General features: G+C 39.6%; 1 protein-coding gene across 1 annotated transcript in view; it reads left to right on the top strand.

The window, feature by feature from the left end:
* Window positions 1-23,375, top strand: part of LOC117410233 (Fc receptor-like protein 5) — a 48,757-nt gene that overhangs the window by 20,276 nt on the left and 5,106 nt on the right. Inside the window, exons 2-4 of the mRNA XM_059018354.1 lie at window positions 4,039-4,335; window positions 8,836-9,129; window positions 17,308-17,583. Of these exons, the coding sequence (XP_058874337.1) occupies window positions 4,039-4,335; window positions 8,836-9,129; window positions 17,308-17,583 (867 nt within the window). The remainder of the gene's footprint in view (window positions 1-4,038; window positions 4,336-8,835; window positions 9,130-17,307; window positions 17,584-23,375) is intronic.

Here is a 23,375-nt window from a genome sequence, read left to right as displayed (position 1 = left end):
CTTAAACATTACAGCCTGCTCAGCAACCCTAGAATCATGATAGTGGGGTGATTGTGCAACAGGGACTTCATCAGTGCACGTGGCTGCAACAGCGCCCTCCTCCCCTCCCTCTGAACTCTATTTTGGGCAATGCCATCACATTTTCTAGTTCTCTGTTGTTCTTAACTGGTTTCTAGTATTTGCAACTCTTCCAAGATATTGACCTTGCTTGTCTTCGTAAGCCTTCTGCTAGCCACAAGCACTTGTAACACCACTTGTGAGGTTGCCCAATAGTTGCTGTAATGGTAGACAGAAAGCACGACAGGAGTTCCAAGATGGAGGGTGCAAAAACTGAACGTTTATTATGAACAGCGAAAAAACTAACAAAAGTATTAGCGTGAGAAAATAAATAGAACTATTAACAATGTCCAGAAATTATTTGTATTCATAATAACAGGGTCTTAATAGGCTTCAACATAGGCTCTAGCCTCAGGTAAAGCAAACACCTAAAGAAACTCCCCTGCTTTCTGGCTGAGTTTATATATAGCTGGCTATCTTCAGCCCCTCCCTCTAAGCTCATCCAAGTGAGAAGTACAAAAACACACATGTATAACTATTTATAAATATTTCCAAAACACGTAATTTCCAAACTTTACATGAAATTATATAAAATACATTTTAATGGCCATTTAATGCTACTTGTTTTTTAATAATATTATATAACATAGTTCTCTTCCCCTAGTACTAAACTTTATCCCCCCACCCCTTATTGGGAGTAGTGAGCTCGCTCTCGCTAGCTCCATATAAATGCATGCACTCTGGGTGTGTGCGTCTAATCACATGCCCGCACCTGTGCACGCTCAGCGCATTCCACACTGTGGCTCAAACAAGCCTCTAAACAAACAATTCTTGCTCTAATTCTTTTATTTTTTTATTTTTTTCATAGGTCTCCCAGCAACAACAACTTCAACTCCTCCTCCTACCAGTAAGTACACTGTTTTATAAACAAGTAGTTAGAACAGTAGTGTCCCTTTCAGAGCCCTAACCACTACTCCACACTGCTGCACTATATATTCTACTGTAAAATGGCTCCTGTGTTATTGTCACACGGCTGGCTGAGTGGTGACGTTAGTACCAGAAGATAAATAACACAGACAGGACAGATGAGATGAAATGATGAAGGCGTTTGCTTGCGCCGGTTTATTGTAAAATAAAAGGTTTGATCAAAACAAAACACAGGGCACGGCACTTACGCCAAAATAAACAGACAAACAAAACCAACAGACACTAACAAACAGGGACGAACACTAAACAAACAAGTACCGTGCTAGTCCTCCAGCACCACGTAGCAATTGCTTACTTTCTCGTTTTACTTTCTCTTTTCTCCTCACTCTCTCCCGTTCTTTCGCCCTGAACACACAACCCCGAGTTAGTAAAACGTGCATCTATATATACTGTTGTGCTGGGATTCAATTACTAATTAATTATTCACTTGAATCCCAGCACGTGAATTAATTCTGTGCAACCTCGTGCTCACATATTAAATACTTTAAATGCACGTGAAGTGAAGTGCAATCCCGTGCCTAAATACAATTATACATTTTAAATAACTTGTGCTGCACACACCCATTTATATACCATGCAGCCATCTCTATACACCAACATTAACACACGCAACATACAACACAGAAATGCACATGGGGCGGGGCACATTGCCACAGTTATTTACCCTAATTTGATTAAACCAAAATGGGTAATGTAACAGGGTGAGGTGCCCTGTACATTGTTTGTTTACTTTTAGATCGGGGTCCCCCTCTGCCCCTGTGTTATTTTGTATTATTATTATGATTTATTATTGTATTTGTCGGCGAGCGCCGTGTTATTGTTTTGTTTATTTTTAAAACGTGTCCTGGCAGAGGCGAGATCGGTGCTCGTCCTCTGCCAGGAGTAATAATTAATAAACCCGTGCAGATTGTGGCCGAGGGGTAATAGGATGATTTACTAATTAGTTAAACCCCTCGGCCATGATATAAAAAGCCTGCAGCTCTCGGCACTCAGGGTGGGAGTCCAGAGGAGCGAGAGTAGAGAGACGGAGAGCGAAAGAAAGTTTATTTAAAAACGAAACTAACCAAGGATAGGGTCAGTGAAAGCGATTGCCCAGCCTGACGGGTGGTAGTGTTCGTGAATTGTTTTGTTAACCCTTTTTTATTTTGCTCTGTGAGCGCAAGTGTTCTTTTGTTTAAATGTTTATTTTATTTTTGTTATTAATAAAAACGGCAGCCAGCCGATTCTTTCTTTTGAACTGCAGTACTTCCCCGGTGTCAGTTTTATTTTTCCCTTCCTGCTTCTGCCTGACGTCAGACCCTCGGTCATTCCTGTCACAGTAATTACTAACCCCCTTTTATCCATAAATATATTTCACCCCTGAGTAAAGCTCTAATTATGCTGGGCAATCCGGGCAGCTGGCGGGTCTGCCTCTACGGAGAGCAGCGCTGCTCCTGAATTTGGAAGTTTTCAACTCGTCGGGTACTGTAAATGGAATACTAATCAGTGAAGCACAATCTTTCTGCCTTTTTATTTCAGAAAATATCGTCATCTCCAGCATTTTGAAACTGTTACATTTTATAAAAGTATTAAAGTCAAACATACACATCTAAGTATAGTATAGTAATTGAAGAAGACATACCATGTGCAGTTTATTTTTCTTTTTGCTTCTTCATTGATTTAAAAGCCCAGCCAGTCAAAACGTCAGTAATGATGTGCGAAATGGGCCTTTGCCATGGGTCAGTGAAATCAAGTTTTTCTAGTGCCACCCTTTTTCAAACTTCATTTTTCAGAGTCTTTCTCGATGTTTGTATCAGGAATGAAAAGTAGAAAGTCTAAGCTTTCTGCTAGTGTAGGCCTTAGTACGTAGAGGACATACAGAAAGATTAAAAAACACATTTCTTCCCTTTTCTTGAAGATCTCAAAACCTAAACTAATCAGGGTCGACGTAAGATTTACATTATTTGCTTTTGAAGGTGTCCATAATGTATCGTCATTTAAACTAAGAGCCTATCGTGGATGACATTTTAGATATTTGGACGGAAATATAATCCGTGCTTGGAAAATTTGCATACACGCTATTTTGAAACAGTGCTTCACCTAGTGATGCCTCTAGGATACAGGGTTTTTGTAACCTCAAAAATATATTTAAAAAATGATTGCAGCACAGGGATAATACTGTTTTATTAATAGACTAATACATCACATCTTAAACAAGGCTTAATCGTTTTTTGATGTGCAGTAAACAAAACCCATGCCTTTAAAAGTGACACATACACATAAATCTGCAGTGGGGACTGGCAGAACTGCTGTGCCCCTCCATGCCCACAGTGAGAGGTGTGTTTTTGGGAGGCTTGTTTGTACACTTAAAACTTTAACCTTTCAATTTAAAACCACCATCTAACTTTGTTATTGGTAAAGTGTTGATCTGTTTGTGTATATATATATATATATATATATATATATATATATATATATATATATATACATTAGTTATGAAGGCTCAAAGTCAGTAGAGGGCATAACTTAAATCCAAGATGGCCATCAGGCAGAAAAAAAAGATGAATATAATAATAATAATGATAAAACGCAGACGAGGCACTCTGTCTCCCTACTGCCTTCCTACCTGAGTGCTGTCTGCCCTGCCTCCTCTCTTTCTCCCTGCATTTGTACCACAAACACACTGAGAGAGTTCCTCTATTTACACTGCTCCTCCGCCCTTCTTTCCTTCTCATCGGTGTCAGTGCTGTCTGCCCCTCCATTCCATTTCTGTCACCTTCACACACTGAGAGGATTCCTCAATCTACACTGAACTGTTCCTGCCTTCTCATCAGTGAGACTGAGTACCCCCTCTCTTCTCCCTCTATCCTTTCACAAACACACACTTGGAAGGTATCTATTGTCCCTCTGGGGACAATACAGAATGCACAATTACAAAATCTAGTGGGTAAAGTTTTTCTTGAATGAAAGAGAGAAATGTGCACTCCACTAATTCTGTTGTCTCCTTTATTGTAGCTGGCAAGCCAAAGCCTGTCCTGACCCGGGAGCCTGCAGGAGAGATATTTGAAGGAGACACAGTCACCCTGAGCTGTGTGGTTGAGGGGAGCTCTGATGGCTGGAGATATCTCTGGTACAAAGACAGGCAGTACAGCACTCCAGTGTACCAGACTAACAGCAGCAGTGGAACTGGAGCCGGATACACAATCAGTGCTGCTGCTCTGTCCCACAGTGGAGAGTACTGGTGTCGAGCTGGAAGGGGGAGCAAACCGTTTAACTCACAATACAGCAAAGGTGTGAAGATACAAGTTTCAGGTGAGTGACTGAACTGAGCCTGTAAGAAAGACGGCAACCAGCCATAAAGAAAATTAATTAAAAACATCTCCGTATTAGAGCGAAAGAAGACTACATTGTAGCTCTATTTCCTTTAGATTAAAAATAGATATGATGAAGCAACAAACCCATAGTGACAGTATAGACTGAATTTACAAGTATCAGGTGAGTGACTGAACTGAGCCTGTAAGAAAGATGGCAGCCAGCCATAAAGAAAATTAATTTTTAAAAATCACAGTATTAAAGCAAAAGAAGACTATATTGTAGCTCTATTTCCTTTAGATTAAAAATAGATATGATGAAGCAACAAAGCCATAGTGACAGTACAGACAATATACATTTTCAGAAAGTGATTAACAATGCAACACATTTATAAAGTGTTGTTTTTGCTGGGGTTTAAAACTTTTTTTCACATAATGTGCAATGTATCTATTTTTTCCCCTTACCCATAGCATTCTAAGGTCATCAGTAATCTCTTGTTCAGTATTATTAGCCTTATAGAAATTGGGATTTTTAATGTGATTTCTAACATGATTTTCAGCTTTATTAACAAATTAACATTATTATTATTTATTTCTTAGCAGACGCCCTTATCCAGGGCGACTTACAATCGTAAGCAAATACATTTCAAGTGTTACAGTACAAGTAATAATACAATAAGAGCAAGATAAATACAATGACTTTGGTTCAAGCAAGTACAAGTGTGAAAAAATACAATTCAATAATACAGCAGATAACAGTGATAGTGATAGTTACATCAGGATATGATTAAATACAAAATACTACAGATTAAACACTTGGCAGATTACAGTACTCTGAAGTACAGGATTAAATGCAGTAAAATAGGGGGCAGACAAGAGCAATTAAAGTGCATTTAAGGAAGGGTGATAAGTGTCCCAGGGGAAAAACAGAGGAGTTCTACAGGTGCTGTCTGAAGAGGTGAGTCTTAAGGAGGCGCTGGAATGTGGTCAGGGACTGGGCGGTCCTGACATCTGTAGGAAGGTCATTCCACCACTGCGGAGCGAGGGTGGAGAAGGAGCGGGCTCTGGAGGCAGGGGAGCGTACAGGAGGTAGAGCCAGTCTTCTAGTGCAGGCGGAGCGGAGAGGTCGAGTGGGGGTGTAGGGAGAGATGAGGGTCTGGAGGTAGCTGGGTGCAGTCTGGTCAAGGCATCTGTAGGCTAGTACAAGAGTCCTGAACTGGATGCGAGCGGTGATCGGTAGCCAGTAAAGTGAGCAGAGTAGTGGAGTTGCGTGGGAGAAGCAAGGCAGAGAGAACACCAGGCGGGCAGCGGAGTTCTGGATGAGCTGGAGCGGACGGGTGGCGGACGCAGGGAGGCCAGCCAGGAGGGAGTTGCAGTAGTCCAGACGGGAGAGTACCAAGGCCTGGACCAGGAGCTGGGTGGCGTAGTTGGTGAGGAAGGGTCGGATTCTTCGGATGTTGCTCAGGAAGAATCGGCAAGTGCGTGCCAGAGTGGAGATGTGCTGGGAATAAGAGAGGCAGGGGTCCAGGGTGACTCCGAGGTTCTTCGCGGAGGAAGAGGGAGAGAGTGTGGTAGATTCCAGAGGAACAGAGATAGAGAGATCAGAGGAGGGGGAGGAGGAGGGAAAGAAAAGGAGGTCAGATTTAGAGAGGTTGAGTTTGAGGTGATGTGAGTGCATCCAGGAGGAAATAGCAGACAGACAGGTAGAGATACGGGAGGAGATGGTGGAGTCAGAGGTGGGGAAGGAGAGGAAAATCTGAGCATCATCAGCATAGAAATGGTATGAGAAACCATAGGATGCGATGAGGGGGCCCAGGGAGTGGGTGTAGAGAGAGAATAGGAGAGGACCCAAGACTGACCCTTGGGGGACTCCTGTTGAGAGAGGGCGAGGTGTGGGTTGCTCCACACTAGGTTACCTGGTAAGTGCGGTTGGAGAGGTAGGAGGAGAACCAGGCCAGAGCAGTGCCAGAGATCCCCAGGTCAGCGAGAGATGATAGTAGAATAGAGTGATCAACAGTGTCAAAGGCAGCAGAGAGGTCGAGGAGAATTAGGACAGAGGAGAGAGAGGCAGCTCGGGCAGACTTAAGTGAGTTGCTGACAGACAGGAGGGCGGTTTCAGTGGAGTGAGCCGAGCGGAAGCCAGATTGGAGAGAGTCGAGCAGAGAGTGACAGGGAGTTCAAGTAAAAACACATTCATAAATAAGTTAGGGCCTGTGGAAGGGTGGGGGTATTCACTGACATGGGAGACAGAAGATTTTATTTGCAAACACCGCACAGGTGCCCAGATTTATTTATTTTACTTATTTATTTTTTATTTAGTTTAGCCCGCAGAGGGCGCTGTTGTCCGTGGTCTGGATACTGCCGACAGTAAACCAGGACCACGGGGTTACCAACACAGGTATCCAACTCTGTGCACCTTCAAGTCCTCAAAATAATAATGAAAACAGAAGGCGAAAGAAAAAGGGAAAATAAAACACAGTAATAAAACTACAAACAAAAGTGCTGCTTATGCAGTGCCCCCACTGCCGCTAAGCCGGTCAGCACGGGTCTCCGTCCTACACTCAGCTGTGCCTATACACTGGGGTTGGCCAGGGTTCCCCGTACCTCTACACACGTCCCCTTGGGTACGTATTTATTTATATTGCTCTGTAAAAATTAGGTTTTTTTTGTTTTTTGTTTTTTTTTATGAAAGGCTGCCCCCTCAGCCGGGCTCGCCGCTCCTTGTTTCACACTGGCCTCTTCTGCCAGCGACACTGTATTTCCCCCAACACGGGCACCCGAGTGCACAACCAAGCCATTTCTTATGGGCCGAGCAGTCTCCCAAGGCCCGCCCCTCAGCCACTCAGAGAGAGGAAAAGCACACACACCCTCTTCCCCACCTCTCCGTGTCATCGCCATGGCCGACAGGCGGATCCCACGAGACTGCTGCCCTCTACCTGCAGTAATACGGATGTGCCAGACAGTCAGTCCAGATCTCTCCTGTTACAGGGCCCAATGAAATCACTTTTATTATTTTCTATTTATTATTTATGTAAAAAATGTAATTAAGTTGATTTAATTGAACTTATGTACACCTCAGGCGCAGCGAACAACACAAAAGTGTAACTCTAGTACAGGCTTCTGTTTCTTCCATTCGGTAAGAGTCCGTTTTTTATTGGAATGTATGGGAAAAATAGTATTGTTAACAGGTTTTAAAAACGGGTTGTAGAAGTTAAAGAAACACTTAATTTTTTCTTTTTCCACTACAACAAAACAAATTATTGTTTTTTGTTCCTCTGTATTTGTCATCAGTCATTACAGTAAAAAAAAAATTAAAAGATACCTACAACAGGGAGCTAACTGACTTACTTTCAATTTCTAAGCCTTTTAGCTGAGGGTTTTCCAGTTGTAAAAGTCCTTGTTGAAATTCTGAAAGGCTGTTACTATATAGTGAGGTAACATTGCTTACAGGGAAAAAAACACACAGTACTTTGCGTCTTGTCTTAAGTTACCATAGCAACAACCAGCAACGTTTTGTTTAGTTTTAGCCAAGAGGGGGCGCGAGGATGTGGGTCGGGTAAATCCTCCAATTAAAACCCGTGCTCAGATCACGTGATCTGCCACTGCTAACACTGTGTTTAATGGGAGAAGGGAGGCTTGCCTCGTTTTGTAAAAAATAAAAAACACAAACACACCTCCAGGACCAGAACACCGATCTGGCACTGCTAGTACTGTAAGCACGTGTCTCTCAGCAGCCAGAATGTCTGTCATTTAGGAATACTGAATCTAGAGTTTAGGTTTTACCACTAATGGTATTTAATTTTATTGAAAATGATTATATTATAATGGTATAATATATATATGTATATATATATATAAACACGGCTTGGAAAAATAACAACCTCTGATTGGTTAAACAGCATCACATGACCGTGCTTATATATAGCGTATAGCACGGCTTGCATACTAATGAACCGCTTCACACTGAATAAATCACTCCGCACCACTACATTCTAAATTCCATCACAAACTGACATTGTATTTGTTATTAGTTACAAAACCACAGCCAAAAATGAGTGGCATTTGACCTATTTCCTTTAATATATTTACCACATAACTGGTACAACACCAGTTTTCTCAGTGAAGACAGCAGTCCATCTGAAAAAAAAAAAAATAATAAAATAAGTGCACCAGCAAGAGTAAACACATAACAGTAGATGAGGAAGAGCTAAATGAAATAGAAGAAAACAAAGATGGACATTCCGATGATATATACCACTTCTGGGGTGGTTAAAGTTATCACCACCCCAGGCGTGATACCTATCATGGGACCCACATGACCCGTCGTGGTTTATACCTTGCATACAACAAAAGTCTGGAACTCTATTGAAAAGCTGTTGGATTGAAAGTTTCTAGGTGGGTCAAATTTTATAATAAAAAAAACAGTTGGTGTTGATCTCTCAGCTAGTTTCTACTTGATTTAAGTGTTGCTACTGATGCTCTCATCTTTATATTTCTCTAGAGCTGCCCCAGACTACACTCACCCTGGAGCCTCCATTCCCAGAGATATTCACCGGGGAGACAGTCACTCTGAGGTGTGGGGTTGAGGGGGGTTCTGCTGGCTGGAAATATCTCTGGTACAAAGACAGTGAGGTCACTCCAGTGCTCCAGACTGCTGGCTGCAGTATAACTGGTGACAGCTACACCATCACTGCAGCTGCTGTATCTGACCAGGGCCAGTACTGCTGTCGAGGACAAAAAGGAGATCAGCCACTCTACTCACAGCTCAGCGATCCTGTGAAATTAAACATAACTGGTGAGTTTACTCAGCTTAATGCAGACTCTTCATAGACAGTTACACTGACCATATGAGTTCTTTTCATATTTCAACAGGCAGTTTTTCTAATGATTCTATTAACCCAGATTAATGCAGAGCAATGCAGTTGAAATATGAAGCATTCTGTTTAAATGTAATTAATTGCAGTAAAATCTGTTGTTCGGAAAACTTCATGAATGTTAAAGTTAGAGTTAAAGCTTTTTGAATAGGTTGTATTAATGTGCATCCTTCGGTTTACCCAAAGATATATTCAGATCTAACTGAACGGGGTTAGAAACTAATGTAAACATTGGTAAACTATTTGTTTAAGGTCTTTAATGTACTGTAATCATCCCTCTACACCTAAATAAAAATCTCTTTCAAGCAGGTTAGCCACTGTGCGTCACATGTGCAATATTCCATTCTCTCCAGTCAGGACAGCTGTAGAATAGACTATAGCTGATATGCTATAGAACAAACTAATGCCCACATGTGATGGAGAACAGAATATTAGTCATATGTGATGGATGATGTAATGGATAATAAAAGCACATGACAAGGCGTGCTTTGTGTTGCATTAAAATATGCCTGGAGTTGTGTTAATGCAACACAACGCACAAGCCCTGGAGTGTGTTATCCTGCTTATAAAAACAGACACAATATATATATTATATATATATATATATTATATATAGGTAAAACCTATGACACAATTAAATCAATGTATACGGAAAATAAATGTGGTGTAAAGATTGGCAATAAAAGAACACAATTCTTCTCACAGGGGTGTGGAGTGAGACAGGGGTGCAGTTTGAGTCCAACACTGTTCAACATCTACATCAATGAATTGGCCACAGTGTTGGAGCAATCTGCAGCCCCTGGCCTCACTCTGCTTGATACTGAAATTAAATTCCTGCTCTACGCAGATGACCTGGTCCTGCTGTCGCCCACAGAGCAGGGGCTGCAGCAGAGCCTGTCACTGCTAGAGCAGTACTGTCAGACCCTGGGCCCTGGCAGTAAACATGAACAAAACTAAAATCATGATATTTCAGAAAAAACCCAGATATCAGGAAAGTAGATACATCTTCACACTACACCACACCACAATAGAACACTGCATGCACTACACCTACCTGGGCCTAAACATCAGCGCATCAGGTAGCTTTAACCCGGCAGTGAATGCACTAAGAGAGAAGGCCCGCAGGGCTTTCTATTCCATAAAGAAAAAGCTTTATATAAAACTCCCCATTAGAATTTGGCTCAAAATTTTTGAAAGTGTTATCAAACCCATTGCCCTCTATGGCAGTGAAGTGTGGGGTCCGCTCACAGAGCAGGATTACACTAAATGGGATAAACACCCAATAGAAGCCCTGCACACAGAGTTCTGCAAAAACATCCTGCAAATACAGAGAAAAACACCAAACAACGCATGCAGGGCAGAACTAGGTCAATATCCATTATTGATCTCAATACAAAAAAGAGCAATTAAATTTTGGCTTCATCTAAAACAAAGCAACCCAAACTCCTACCACAGTAAAGCCCTGCAGTACCAAGAACTGATCCAAAAGAAGAGTCCCCTCAGCCAGCTGGTCCTGAAGCTCACTGCACCAACACACACTAGCACCAACCAGCCTCAGGACAGCACTGCTCCAACACAGACAATTCGAGTTAACCAAATTATAACACAACACAAACAAAACTACCTCACCTATTGGGACACACACACAAAAACACAAAGCAAATTAGAGTGCTATCGGGCCCTAAAAAGACACTACACCCTGGCTGAATACCTGAGCAGGGTGAAAGACAACAAGCAGAGGCAGATCCTAACCAAATACAGGCTCAGTGAGCACAGCCTGGCCATAGAAACAGGCCGACACAGGCAGACCTGGCTGCCCAAAGAGGACCGGCTGTGTCATCACTGTCAACTCCAACAAGTAGAGACAGAGATGCACTTTCTACTGCAGTGTACAAAATACACAGAAATAAGGGAAACTTTCTTCCCACAAATAAAAAATCTCTGCAAAACATTCCCAGACCTGCCAGACTCTCAAAAACTCCCAATCCTCCTTGGAGAGGAGTCCAGCTGTGTCCAACTGGCAGCCCAGTACACAGCCGCCTGTCACAGCCTGAGGGACAAACAGTGAGCACTCTACATTAGTTCAAATCTTGTTATATTTCATTGTTGTTATTGTTAAATTATTAATAACATGGTTATTATTTATATTTGTTTACCATTATTATTATCATTATTATTCTCATCAGTGTTATTGTCTATTTAATGTCCAGATGATGTACTGTGTATACATTGCTTTGGCAATACTGTGAATAATGGTCAGGCCAATAAAGCACCTTTGAATTTGAATTTGAATTATATATATATATATATATATATATATATATATATATATATATATATATATATATATATATATATATATATATATATATATATTGTATAAAAAAAGTATAAATATTAAATCAAGGGAAGTAATGCTAAAACGTTTCAATGCATTAGTAAGACCTCACCTTGCAGACAGGCTAAAAGAATTGAATCTAGTCAGTCTTGAACAAAGAAGACTACGCGGCGATCTGATTCAAACATTCAAAATCCTAAAAGGTGTAAACAATGTCGACCCAGGGGACTTTTTTGACCTGAAAAAAGAAACAAGGACCAGGGGTCACAAATGGAGTTTAGATAAAGGGACATTCAGAACAGAAAATAGGAGGCACTGTTTTACACAGAGAATTGTGAGGGTCTGGAACCAACTCCCCAGTAATGTTGTTGAAGCTGACATCCTGGGATCCTTCAAGAAGCTGCTTGATGAGATTCTGGGATCAATAAGCTACTAACAACCAAACGAGCAAGATGGGCTGAATGGCCTCCTCTCGTTTATAAACTTTCTTATGTTCTTATGTTCTTTTATATATAATATACTTTTTTTTTTTTTTAAACCAAACATGTTTTTTAATTTTTTCAAAAAATCAAACAATTATTATATATCCTTCCACTTTGGAGAAAATATACTGCCTCAAACAAGGTTCTATTTGATGTAAACTGGAGGCTTCAGCGTTTCCATTATATTTTCCAGCGATGAGCGAGTCATCATTGAAATGAGGTGATTTACTCCCATGGGTTTTAGAGTGAACTGCGGTGTCTTTGCCTCCTTTTCTATATCTTTTAATTATCGATAAAAATTAATTATTGGCATTTTAAATGCTTGATTTAGGGCTAACATTGCGGTTTATGTCAGTGCTGTTTACACAGTGATTGAAACCTGCACGGAGGTCAACACAGCTAGAAACTGAGCACTCTTAACCAGCCGAATTACACATTGAAGCACACTCTACCACCCGGTTTCTCAGAGACGTCGGATTCAGTGGCCAAGAGTTGCATCGCACAGTGAAGAACTTATCGGAAGCAGCAGAGAGGAGCAGCAACTGGCTGTGGTTGAGACGGAAAGATTTTGGCTGGGGATCTCAATCACAATAGAAAGAAAGAAACGCTGATGTACAGGTAAGTAAGCTGGGCTGAGTTGAGTGGGGGACGGAGGGGGGTGATGCTGGGACGCCAGAATAACCCGTCGAGCCCTCTTGAGGTGTCGTGGGCTAGTCAACGAAACACTGAGGATGGAAGGTGCCCACTTGAAGACCCCAGAGATGTACCCTACTTAGCTCAATCCAGACGGTTGTCATGCTGATGCGCTGGGGAGACCGCACTGTGGTTGATCCCCGGAGCCAGCATCGCAGCCGTTGTGTGTGCTGATGCGCCAGGGAGGCAAAATAAGCTGATCCCTGGAGCCAGCATTACACTTCAGCCATTAACACCAGGCAGAAGGATATCTACATCATCATATGGAAGGAAGTGCAAATGGATGGAGACACATATGGATTACATTAGTTTACTGTAAAGCTACGTATTAGCTGGTGCTTATCTTGGCGAGAGCCGAGTTCAAATCAGCATGATGTTTTAACATCTACTCTCGTGTAATGGAAATCATACCAGATCATTTAAATGTTCAAGAGAAACAGTTTTTAAGTCGATTAACATTTATCTTTGTTTAATCCAATCAATAAAAACACCAGCTGGACAAGCAGTTTTTTTGTGTGTTTGCCTTATTTTTGTTTTCTTTGATTTCATTAAGTTGTTGACTTGTTAGATCTTCGTGTCTTTTGCTTTTTATTCAATAGAGGTTTTTCTTCTTGTAATTCTAGCCACTTGTCTACTGTCATGCCTCTGAAAAAATCAAATGTTATGAAAGGAATGTCACTAACTTTAAAAAACTTTAAAAGACCTCTCACACCAGTGTGTATATTTATTGCAAGTTTAATATGTCATGTATTGATAATTTATTAATCGAACTATGCTTAGGCAAAAATAAGTTCCATCGTGCTTTGTACTGTATATCTGCACGGTTCAAATTCCTCAACAGCCAATCAGCATGCAGCATCCGAACATTCCATTTTATAAGGAGAATTGATCCCTTCAGGAAGTCTTGCTTGATCTGTAACCTCTCCAGACCTTAGTAATGGAGTAGTTCAGCTGAGATACTCAACTCACTAATCAGAAAAATACATTTTAACATAATCATTTGAGCACAGATACAGACGTGCTCAAATTTGTTGGTACCCTTACAGCTCATTGAAATAATGCTTCATTCCTCCTGAAAAGTGATGAAATTAAAAGCTATTTTATCATGTATACTTGCATGCCTTTGTTATGTCATAGAATAAAGCAAAGAAGCTGTGAAAAGAGATGAATTATTGCTTATTCTACAAAGATATTCTAAAATGGCCTGGACACATTTGTTGGTACCCCTTAGAAAAGATAATAAATAATTGGATTATAGTGATATTTCAAACTAATTAGTTTCTTTAATTAGTATCACACATGTCTCCAATCTTGTAATCAGTCATTCAGCCTATTGAAATGGAGAAAAGTAGTCACTGTGCTGTTTGGTATCATTGTGTGCACCACACTGAACATGGACCAGAGAAAGCAAAGGAGAGAGTTGACTGAGGAGATCAGAAAGAAAATAATAGACAAGCGTGGTAAAGGTAAAGGCTACAAGACCATCTCCAAGCAGCTTGATGTTCCTGTGACAACAGTTGCAAATATTATTAAGAAGTTTAAGGCCCATGGAACTGTAGCCAACCTCCCTGGGCGCGGCCGCAAGAGGAAAATCGACCCCAGATTGAACAGAAGGATAGTGCGAATGGTTGAAAAAGAACCAAGGATAACTGCCAAAGAGATACAAGCTGAACTCCAAGGTGAAGGTACGTCAGTTTCTGATCGCACCATCCGTCGCTTTTTGAGCGAAAGTGGGCTCCATGGAAGAAGACCCAGGAGGACTCCACTTTTGACAGAAAAACATAAAAAAGCCAGACTGGAATTTTCTAAAATGCATATTGACAAGCCACAATCCTTCTGGGAAAATGTCCTTTGGACAGATGAGTCAAAACTGGAGCTTTTTGGCAAGTCACATCAGCTCTATGTTCACAGACGAAAAAATGAAGCTTTCAAAGAAAAGAACACCATACCTACAGTGAAACATGGAGGAGGCTCGGTTATGTTTTGGGGCTGCTTTGCTGCGCCTGGCACAGGGTGCCTTGAATCTGTGCAGGGCACAATGAAATCTCAAGACTATCAAGGCATTCTGGAGCGAAACGTACTGCCCAGTGTCAGAAAGCTCTGTCTCAGTCGCAGGTCATGGGTCCTCCAACAGGATAATGACCCAAAACACACAGCTAAAAGCACCCAAGAATGGATAAGAACAAAACATTGGACTATTCTGAAGTGGCCTTCTATGAGTCCTGATCTGAATCCTATCGAACATCTATGGAAAGAGCTGAAACTTGCAGTCTGGAGGAGGCACCCATCAAACCTGAGACAGCTGGAGCAGTTTGCTCAGGAAGAGTGGGCCAAACTACCTGTTAACAGGTGCAGAAGTCTCATTGAGAGGTACAGAAAACGTTTGATTGCAGTGATTGCCTCTAAAGGTTGTGCAACAAAATATTAGGTTAGCGGTCCCATCATTTTTGTCCATGCCATTTTCATTTGTTTTATTATTTACAATATTATGTTGAATAAAAAATCAAAAGCGAAGTCTGATTTCTATTAAATATGGAATAAACATTGGTGGATGCCAATTACTTTTGTCAGTTTCAAGTTATTTCAGAGAAAATTGTGCATTCTTCGTTTTTTGTGGAGGGGTACCAACAAATTTGAGCACGTCTGTACGTATAATGTTTGTGCTCAGAATTATGTCTTTACTTGTGTTGAGAGTGGATCCTCAAGTATTCTGTTTTGTAACTTCTTTCTGTTTTTTTTTTTATGGAGTCACACAACAGTGAATTCCTCCACTAAAACAGGACCTCTCAGAAGCTGAAAGCGCAGGCTACACTTTTCATTTGGTGTATAGATTTGGTGAAGTTAGCGAGCCTCTGAAAGGAGATTGCAATCACTCCAAAAATACTACTGGAGAGGAGACTAGAAGCTATCTCCTCCTTCAGAATTTTAAAAGTATGGCAAGCTAAATTATCATTTAGAGATATCTCAAATTGCATTTTAAGATATCTTGAAATATTTAGAGATATCTGTAAAACATTTCCAGATATTTCAAATTGAATTCCAGATATCTTTAATTCTGCAGTTTTTAATATATCTAAAATTAATTTAAAGATATCTGTAAATCAATCTGAGATATCTAAAAATGAAATAAAGATATCTCAAATTGATTTACAGATATCTTTAAATACTATGGAAACCATATGGATTGTGCTAGCTTGGCATGCCAAACTGTCATTTAGAGATATCTTAAAATGAGGGTTTTAAAGATATCTCTAAATAACTTCCTGTTCATTTAAAGATATCTGTAAATCATTTGAAGATATATTCAAGTAACTTCCTGTTCATTTAGAGATATCGCTAAATAACTTCCTGTTCATTTGAAGATATCTTTAAATAGACAGGAAGTCCATTGAAAACATAGAGCATTTTCACAGGAAGTCATTTCGAGATATCTCGAAATGGCTTCCTGTTCATTTGAAGATATCTTCAAATGATTTACAGATATCTCTAAATGAACAGGAAGTTATTTGAAGATATCTTAAAATGTTTTAGAGATATCTCTAAATAAACAGGAAGTTATTTGAAGATATCTTCAAATGATTTACAGATATCTTTAAATAAACAGGAAGTTATTTGAAGATATCTTCAAATGATTTACAGATATCTTTAAAACCCTCATTTTAAGATACCTCTAAATGACAGTTTGGTGCACCATGCTAGCCAAATCCACATATTCTTTAAAGATATCTCTAAATCATTTGAAGATATCTTCAAAGAAAGTCCTGTTCATTTAAAGATATCTGTAAATCATTTGAAGATATCTTCAAATAGCTTCCTGTTCATTTAGAGATATCTCTAAATAACTTCCTGTTCATTTGAAGATCTCTTTAAATGGACAAGAAGTCCATTGAAAACAAAGAGCATTTTCACAGGATGTCATTTCGAGATATCTCGAAATGGCTTCCTGTTCATTTGAAGATATCTTCAAATGATTTACAGATATCTCTAAATGAATAGGAAGTTATTTGAAGATATATTCAAATAATTTAAAGATATATTTAAATGATTTAGAGATATCTCTAAATGAACAGGAAGTTATTTAGAGATATCTCTAAATGAACAGGAAGTTATTTGAAGATATCTTCAAATAATTTAAAGATATATTTAAATGATTTAGAGATATCTTTAAATGATCAGGACGTTATTTAAAGATATCGCTAAATGATTTAGAGATATCTGAAAAGTATTTAAAGATATCTAAAAAACATTTAGAGATATATTATAATGATTTAAATATATCTAAAAATGCATTTTAGATATCTCATTTAAAGCTCAATTTAAATAAATCTATTAAATCATTTTAAGATATCTCTAAATGTATTTTAGATATCTTAAAATGATTTAGAGATGTCTTTAAATATTTGAAGATATCTTCAACTATTTTGAGATATCTGGAAATGATTTAGAGATATCTTCAAATATTTAGAGATATCTATAAAAATATTTGAGATATCTCTAAATGATAATTTGGCTTGCCATATAAAACTCTTTCCCTTATCTATGACAGGGGATCGTGTCTCCTAATCCTGTCCACTTCTCTTTTTCAGATGTTCATCCCAAGGCTGTCCTGACCCTGCAGTCTGCCTGGGCACAGATATTCACAGGAGATACAGTCACCCTGAGGTGTGAGGTGGAGGGGGGCTCTGCTGGCTGGAGGTTTAAACAGTACAGAGATGGACATGAAGAGGCATGGTGCAGTGATCAATACAGCAGGAGAGATGGGGACAGCTGCACAATCAGTTACGCTCAGAATTCCCACAGTAGAGTGTACTGGTGTGAGTCTGGACAGGAGCGCAGTAATGCTGTCACCTTAAGTGTGTCCAGTAAGTCATTTTCATTAAAGTAATATTTAACCACACTGTAGAATAATGCACTCTGGTAGGTTAGATAGGTAGGTAACATGTTTTTTTGTAATTCTCTGCTTATGCATTTAACACATAATGGCTTCCTTTTAGGTTTGCTCTTGGTGTATTATCAATAAAAAGTTAAATTGCACATTCTGATAATATAAATACTTGTCATCTTTGTGCTTCATTCCATACTGAAAAACTGTTTTAAATTATCAGAAAAAAATGAATGCACTGTACCTGCTTTGTGTACTGCTGTGTGTATCTAGATCTGCTGTAATCTTGTATTGACTTGTACCCATTCCACCCCCTCACCACTCTCTGAGTATAGCATGTCTATCTCCACTTCATTTTCCTCTGGTCCTGGTTTCTGTACTGCGCTTAAAATATTGGTTCAGGTTAACTATGCCAACGCATTTTAAGATCTTATAGACCTCAATCAAGTCCCCCCTGATTCTTCTTTGTTCTAAGCTAAATAAATTCAGTTCCTTCAATCCATATTTGCAGCTCGATCCTTGTCTGGGTCCTCCCTGTTGAATTATCTCCTGGGCCACAGTTTTGATTATGTTGTGACCAGAACTGAACACAGCATTCTAAGCATGTTACTGCAACCTTTCAACTGTCAAACCTCTCTCTCGTTTGGGACTGTGTTGTACTCAGAATTAAGTATTCATAATGTAAATGGCGTGTCTTTATTAAAGAAGAAAAAACTTTTAATACGGTAATACTTTTCATATAGGGTAAAAAAATCAAAAATAAGAATGCGTTTTATTATGGACACAACTGAATGTCGAGGTGTTTAGAACATAAGAACATAAGAACATAAGAAAGTTTACAAATGAGAGGAGGCCATTCAGCCCATCTTGCTCGTTTGGTTGTTAGTAGCTTATTGATCCCAGAATCTCATCAAGCAGCTTCTTGAAGGATCCCAGGGTGTCAGCTTCAACAACATTACTGGGGAGTTGGTTCCAGACCCTCACAATTCTCTGTGTAAAAAAGTGCCTCCTATTTTCTGTTCTGAATGCCCCTTTATCTAATCTCCATTTATGACCCCTGGTCCTTGTTTCTTTTTTCAAGTCAAAGAAGTCCCCCGGGTTGACGTTGTCTATACCTTTTAGGATTTTGAATGTTTGAATCAGATCACCGCGTAGTCTTCTTTGTTCAAGACTGAATAGATTCAATTCTTTTAGCCTGTCTGCATACGACATGCCTTTTAAACCCGGGATAATTCTGGTTGCTCTTCTTTGCACTCTTTCTAGAGCAGCAATATCCTTTTTGTAACGAGGTGACCAGAATTGAACACAATATTCTAGGTGAGGTCTTACTAATGCATTGTAGAGTTTTAACATTACTTCCCTTGATTTAAATTCAACACTTCTCACAATATATCCGAGCATCTTGTTAGCCTTTTTTATAGCTTCCCCACATTGTCTAGATGAAGACATTTCTGAGTCAACATAAACTCCTAGGTCTTTTTCATAGTTCCCTTCTTCAATTTCACTATCTCCCATATGATATTTATAATGCACATTTTTATTGCCCGCATGCAATGCTTTACACTTTTCTCTATTAAATTTCATTTGCCATGTGTCTGCCCAATTTTGAATGCTGTCTAGATCATTTTGAATGACCTTTGCTGCTTCAACAGTGTCTGCCACTCCTCCTATTTTTGTGTCGTCTGCAAATTTAACGAGTTTGCTTACTATATCAGAGTCTAAATCATTAATGTAGATTAGGAATAGCAGAGGACCTAATACTGATCCCTGTGGTACACCACTGGTTACCTCACTCCATTTCGAGGTTTCTCCTCTAATCAGTACTTTCTGTTTTCTACCTGTTAACCACTCCCTAATCCATGTGCATGCATTTCCTTGAATCCCTACTGCGTTCAGTTTGAGAATTAATCTTTTATGCGGGACTTTGTCAAAAGCTTTCTGGAAATCTAAATAAACCATGTCGTATGCTTTGCAGTTATCCATTTTCAATGTTGCATCCTCAAAAAAGTCAAGTAGGTTAGTTAGACATGATCTCCCTTTCCTAAAACCATGCTGGCTGTCTCCCAGGATATTGTTACCATATAGGTAATTTTCCATTTTGGATCTTATTATAGTTTCCATAAGTTTACATATAATAGAAGTCAGGCTTATTGGTCTGTAGTTACCTGGTTCGGTTTTGTCTCCCTTTTTGTGGATTGGTATTACGTTTGCTATTTTCCAGTCTGTTGGTACAACCCCTGTGTCAAGAGACTGTTGCATGATCTTGGTTAGTGGTTTGTAAATAACTTCTTTCATTTCTTTGAGTACTATTGGGAGGATCTCATCTGGCCCAGGGGATTTGTTTATTTTAAGAGCTCCTAGTCCCTTTAACACTTCTGCCTCTGTTATGCTAAAGTTATTTAAAATTGGATAGGAACAGGTCGACATGTGGGGCATGTTGTCTGTGTCCTCCTTTGTAAAAACCTGTGAAAAGTAATCATTTAATATATTTGCTATTTTTTTTTCTTCATCTATGATTTTGCCATTTGTGTCTCTTAGACATTTAACCTCCTCTTTGAATGTTCTTTTGCTGTTATAATATTGGAAAAACATTTTGGAATTGGTTTTAGCCCCCTTAGCAATATTGATTTCTATCTCTCTCTTGGCCTTTCTAACTTCCTTTTTGACTTGTGTTTGCAGTTCCAAGTACTCTTTCTGTGTGCTTTGTTTTTGGTCCCTTTTAAACGCTCTGTAAAGCGCCTTTTTTCGCTGAATATTTTTTTTAATTGATCTATTAAACCATTTTGGCCATTTTGTTTTAGATTTAGATTTGTCTACTTTTGGGATGTAATTGTTTTGCGTCTCTAGTACTACATTTTTAAAAAACAGCCACCCTTTTTCTGTGGATGTTTTCTCTATTTTACTCCAATCTACTTCTATTAGTCTCTGTTTCATACCTTCGTAGTTTGCTTTTCTAAAATTGTAAACCTTAGCTTTAGTCATTACTTTTGGGGTTTTAAAAAATATTTCAAATGAGACCATGTTGTGGTCTGAGTTTGCCAATGGCTCTCTGACCTCTGTTTTAGTTATTCTGTCTTCATTATTTGAAAAGACTAAATCAAGGCATGCCTCCCCTCTAGTCGGTGCCTTGACAAATTGCATTAGGAAGCAGTCATTTGTCATTTCCACCATTTCAATTTCGTCCGTCGTGCCCCCCATCGGGTTTTCCCATTTTATACAGGGGAAGTTGAAATCCCCCATTAGTATGGCTTCTCCTTTTCTCCTTTTTTTAGGCTTGATTTGAAAAGACCTTTACACGACATGAAGATGTGCAGTAGGCCTGAGCTCCAGGTTTCTTCACCCCAGCAGCATAGCAACCACTGCCATGCTTATCTGTCTGTCCCCTGACCTGCCGGAGAATCAGAGACCCATTTAGAGGGCTACCTTATAGCAAATTCATTGCTTGTATTAACTTTCAATTGTAAATACCAGAGGATTCTATATCTATACGGCTGACCTTGTGTCTTCAGGGGGTCCTGGGATTTATCTTAAACAATCTTTATCTTAAACAAAATCAAACAATTTATCTTAAACTGGGATTTATAAAACAATTAGGTCCCTTTTAGGGAGAGAAAGAGCAAGAAAATAAGATGACATATAGGGGTAAAGAGTGAAAAATAGTGAGATATATCTAGATATGTGGGAGTGGGATAGGGAGAGGTAGAAAGGAAGAGGGAGTCAGCGAGAGCCACAAAGAGAGAGAAAGTGAGTTCTGTCACATTTGTCATTGGTGCAAGAGGAATAAAGAGAAAAAGAATGAAAGGAGGAAGAGAGAATAATAAGAAGAGAGAGACACTCTGATCTTCCCAAGGTGTGTGAATGGATTGTAACCAGCAGTTACCGTGAATGCAGAAATAAGAAATAGATTTACAATGAACCTTTATTTAAGAGACAACAGTCATGAACTTCATAAAGAAGAGTAATTGGCAGAAATAATCTGGTTTGTAAAAGAGCTAATAATAACAAAGTCAAGACATTGATTTGGTCTGAAAGAGAGATAAAACATCAAAAGGGCAATACCAGTGAGGTGTAAAGAAAAAGACACACGACTCAGCTATTACACCAAAAAACACTATATACATGATGTAATACAAGGTGTATAGCTGAGATAAAAAGAGAGGGGGAATGGAGAGAGAGCAATACTGTATACAGAGGGGGTGAGAGAGATAGAGAAAGTGAGATCTGTACAGAGGGAGAGTGAGCGGGAGATAAATACAGGGGTCTAAACAGAGAGGGAGAGATAGAGATAGATTATAAAATCCATACAGATGGGGAATGAGGGAATGTTGCAGGGTGAAAGCCCTGCCAGAGTAATGTGTGTGTGGGGGTGTGGGGGGGGGGGAGGGGGGTCGAGGGGTATTGCATTGGCAGGGAAGGGGTTAAATTCCCTGCCAGAACACACGTGGGAATGTGGCTGGAGCTGTCAATTGAATAAATGATGATTAGTTAGGCTCCAGTCACAGGTGTATAAAAAGGGTAATCACAGGTGTTAGTGTTAGAATTAATGTTGGTGATAGAGGTAAAGGTGCTGTGCTGTGCTGTGCTGTGCTGTGCTGTGCTGTGCTGTGCTGTTTGTATGTTTTGTAGAACTTTTGTTTTGGCCCTTGTGCCTTTTTGTTTTGTTAATGTGTTTTGTTTAGTGTTTGTAACTGTGTTATTTGTAATTAAACATGCACATGAGCACTTTGCTGCAGCTATCTAGCCTCTGAGTCTCTCTTGCCAGCTGCAGCCTTTGCTGTGATGCTATCCTTACCACGGGGAGTGAGAGAAAAATAAAGTAATAGACAGTGTAACACAGCAGGGAGGGGGTTAATCCTCCCTGCATGAAGAAACATGTGAGAATGCACATTTGTTTAATTGTTTTATTGTTAATTATCCCCTGCACCTGGTAGTTATTGTTAAATTAGGACCAGGTGCAGGGTATTTAAGAGAGGCAGCTAGTCTGCTCATTGCTGCTGAGTAGAAGGAGGCAGATGAGGTGCTCTGCTTCCGAGCAGTCATACAAAAGTTAAGTTCTGTGTCAAACCTGTGTGGTTTTAATTTGTTGGGTTTTTGTTTGGTGGGGAAACGGCTTAGCCGTCCTACTTATAGACAGGGTGTTCCTGAGTCTTAGTTAGCGCTCCGAAGGAGCTAGGTGTTTGTTTTGTTTTGTATTTTGTTTATTGTGTGTATTATTAAAAGTGCGCGGAAGCGCTGAACCCCCAATTTTCTGTGTCTGGGTCAATCTGTAAAGGGGCAACGAACCAAAAGTGGTGCAAGTCGTCACAACGGTCAGATCTATATAGAGAGAGAGAGAAAGAAAGAAGACTGTGATCTATACAGAGGAGGGCAGAGAGAAACCAAGAGAGATTATTATTATTTATTTCTTAGCAGACACCCTTACCCAGGGTGACTTACAGTCGTAAACCAAAAATACATTTCAAGAATCACAGTACAAGTATTAATACCATTAAGAGCAAGATAAAATACAAAGACTTCAGTTCAGGTAAGTACAAGTATATGACAAAATACGATTCAATATCGGAGCAGATAACAGTGTCAGTGATAGTTACATCAGGGTACGATTAAATGCAAAATACTACAGATTGAATAACACTTGTGGCAGATTACAGTACAGTACTCTGTAAAGTACAGGATTAAATGCAGTAAAATGTAGAAAGGGGCATAAGAGAGAAAGTGTGGGGTGAGAGAGAGTGAGAAAGACAATGAGATCTATTCAATGAGAGTGAAAGA

This window comes from Acipenser ruthenus, chromosome 59 (assembly GCF_902713425.1).
Source record: "Acipenser ruthenus chromosome 59, fAciRut3.2 maternal haplotype, whole genome shotgun sequence".
Lineage (NCBI taxonomy): Eukaryota > Metazoa > Chordata > Actinopteri > Acipenseriformes > Acipenseridae > Acipenser > Acipenser ruthenus.
The sequence above is the reverse complement of the archived record's forward strand: the minus strand, read 5'-3'. Positions and strand labels throughout refer to the sequence as shown.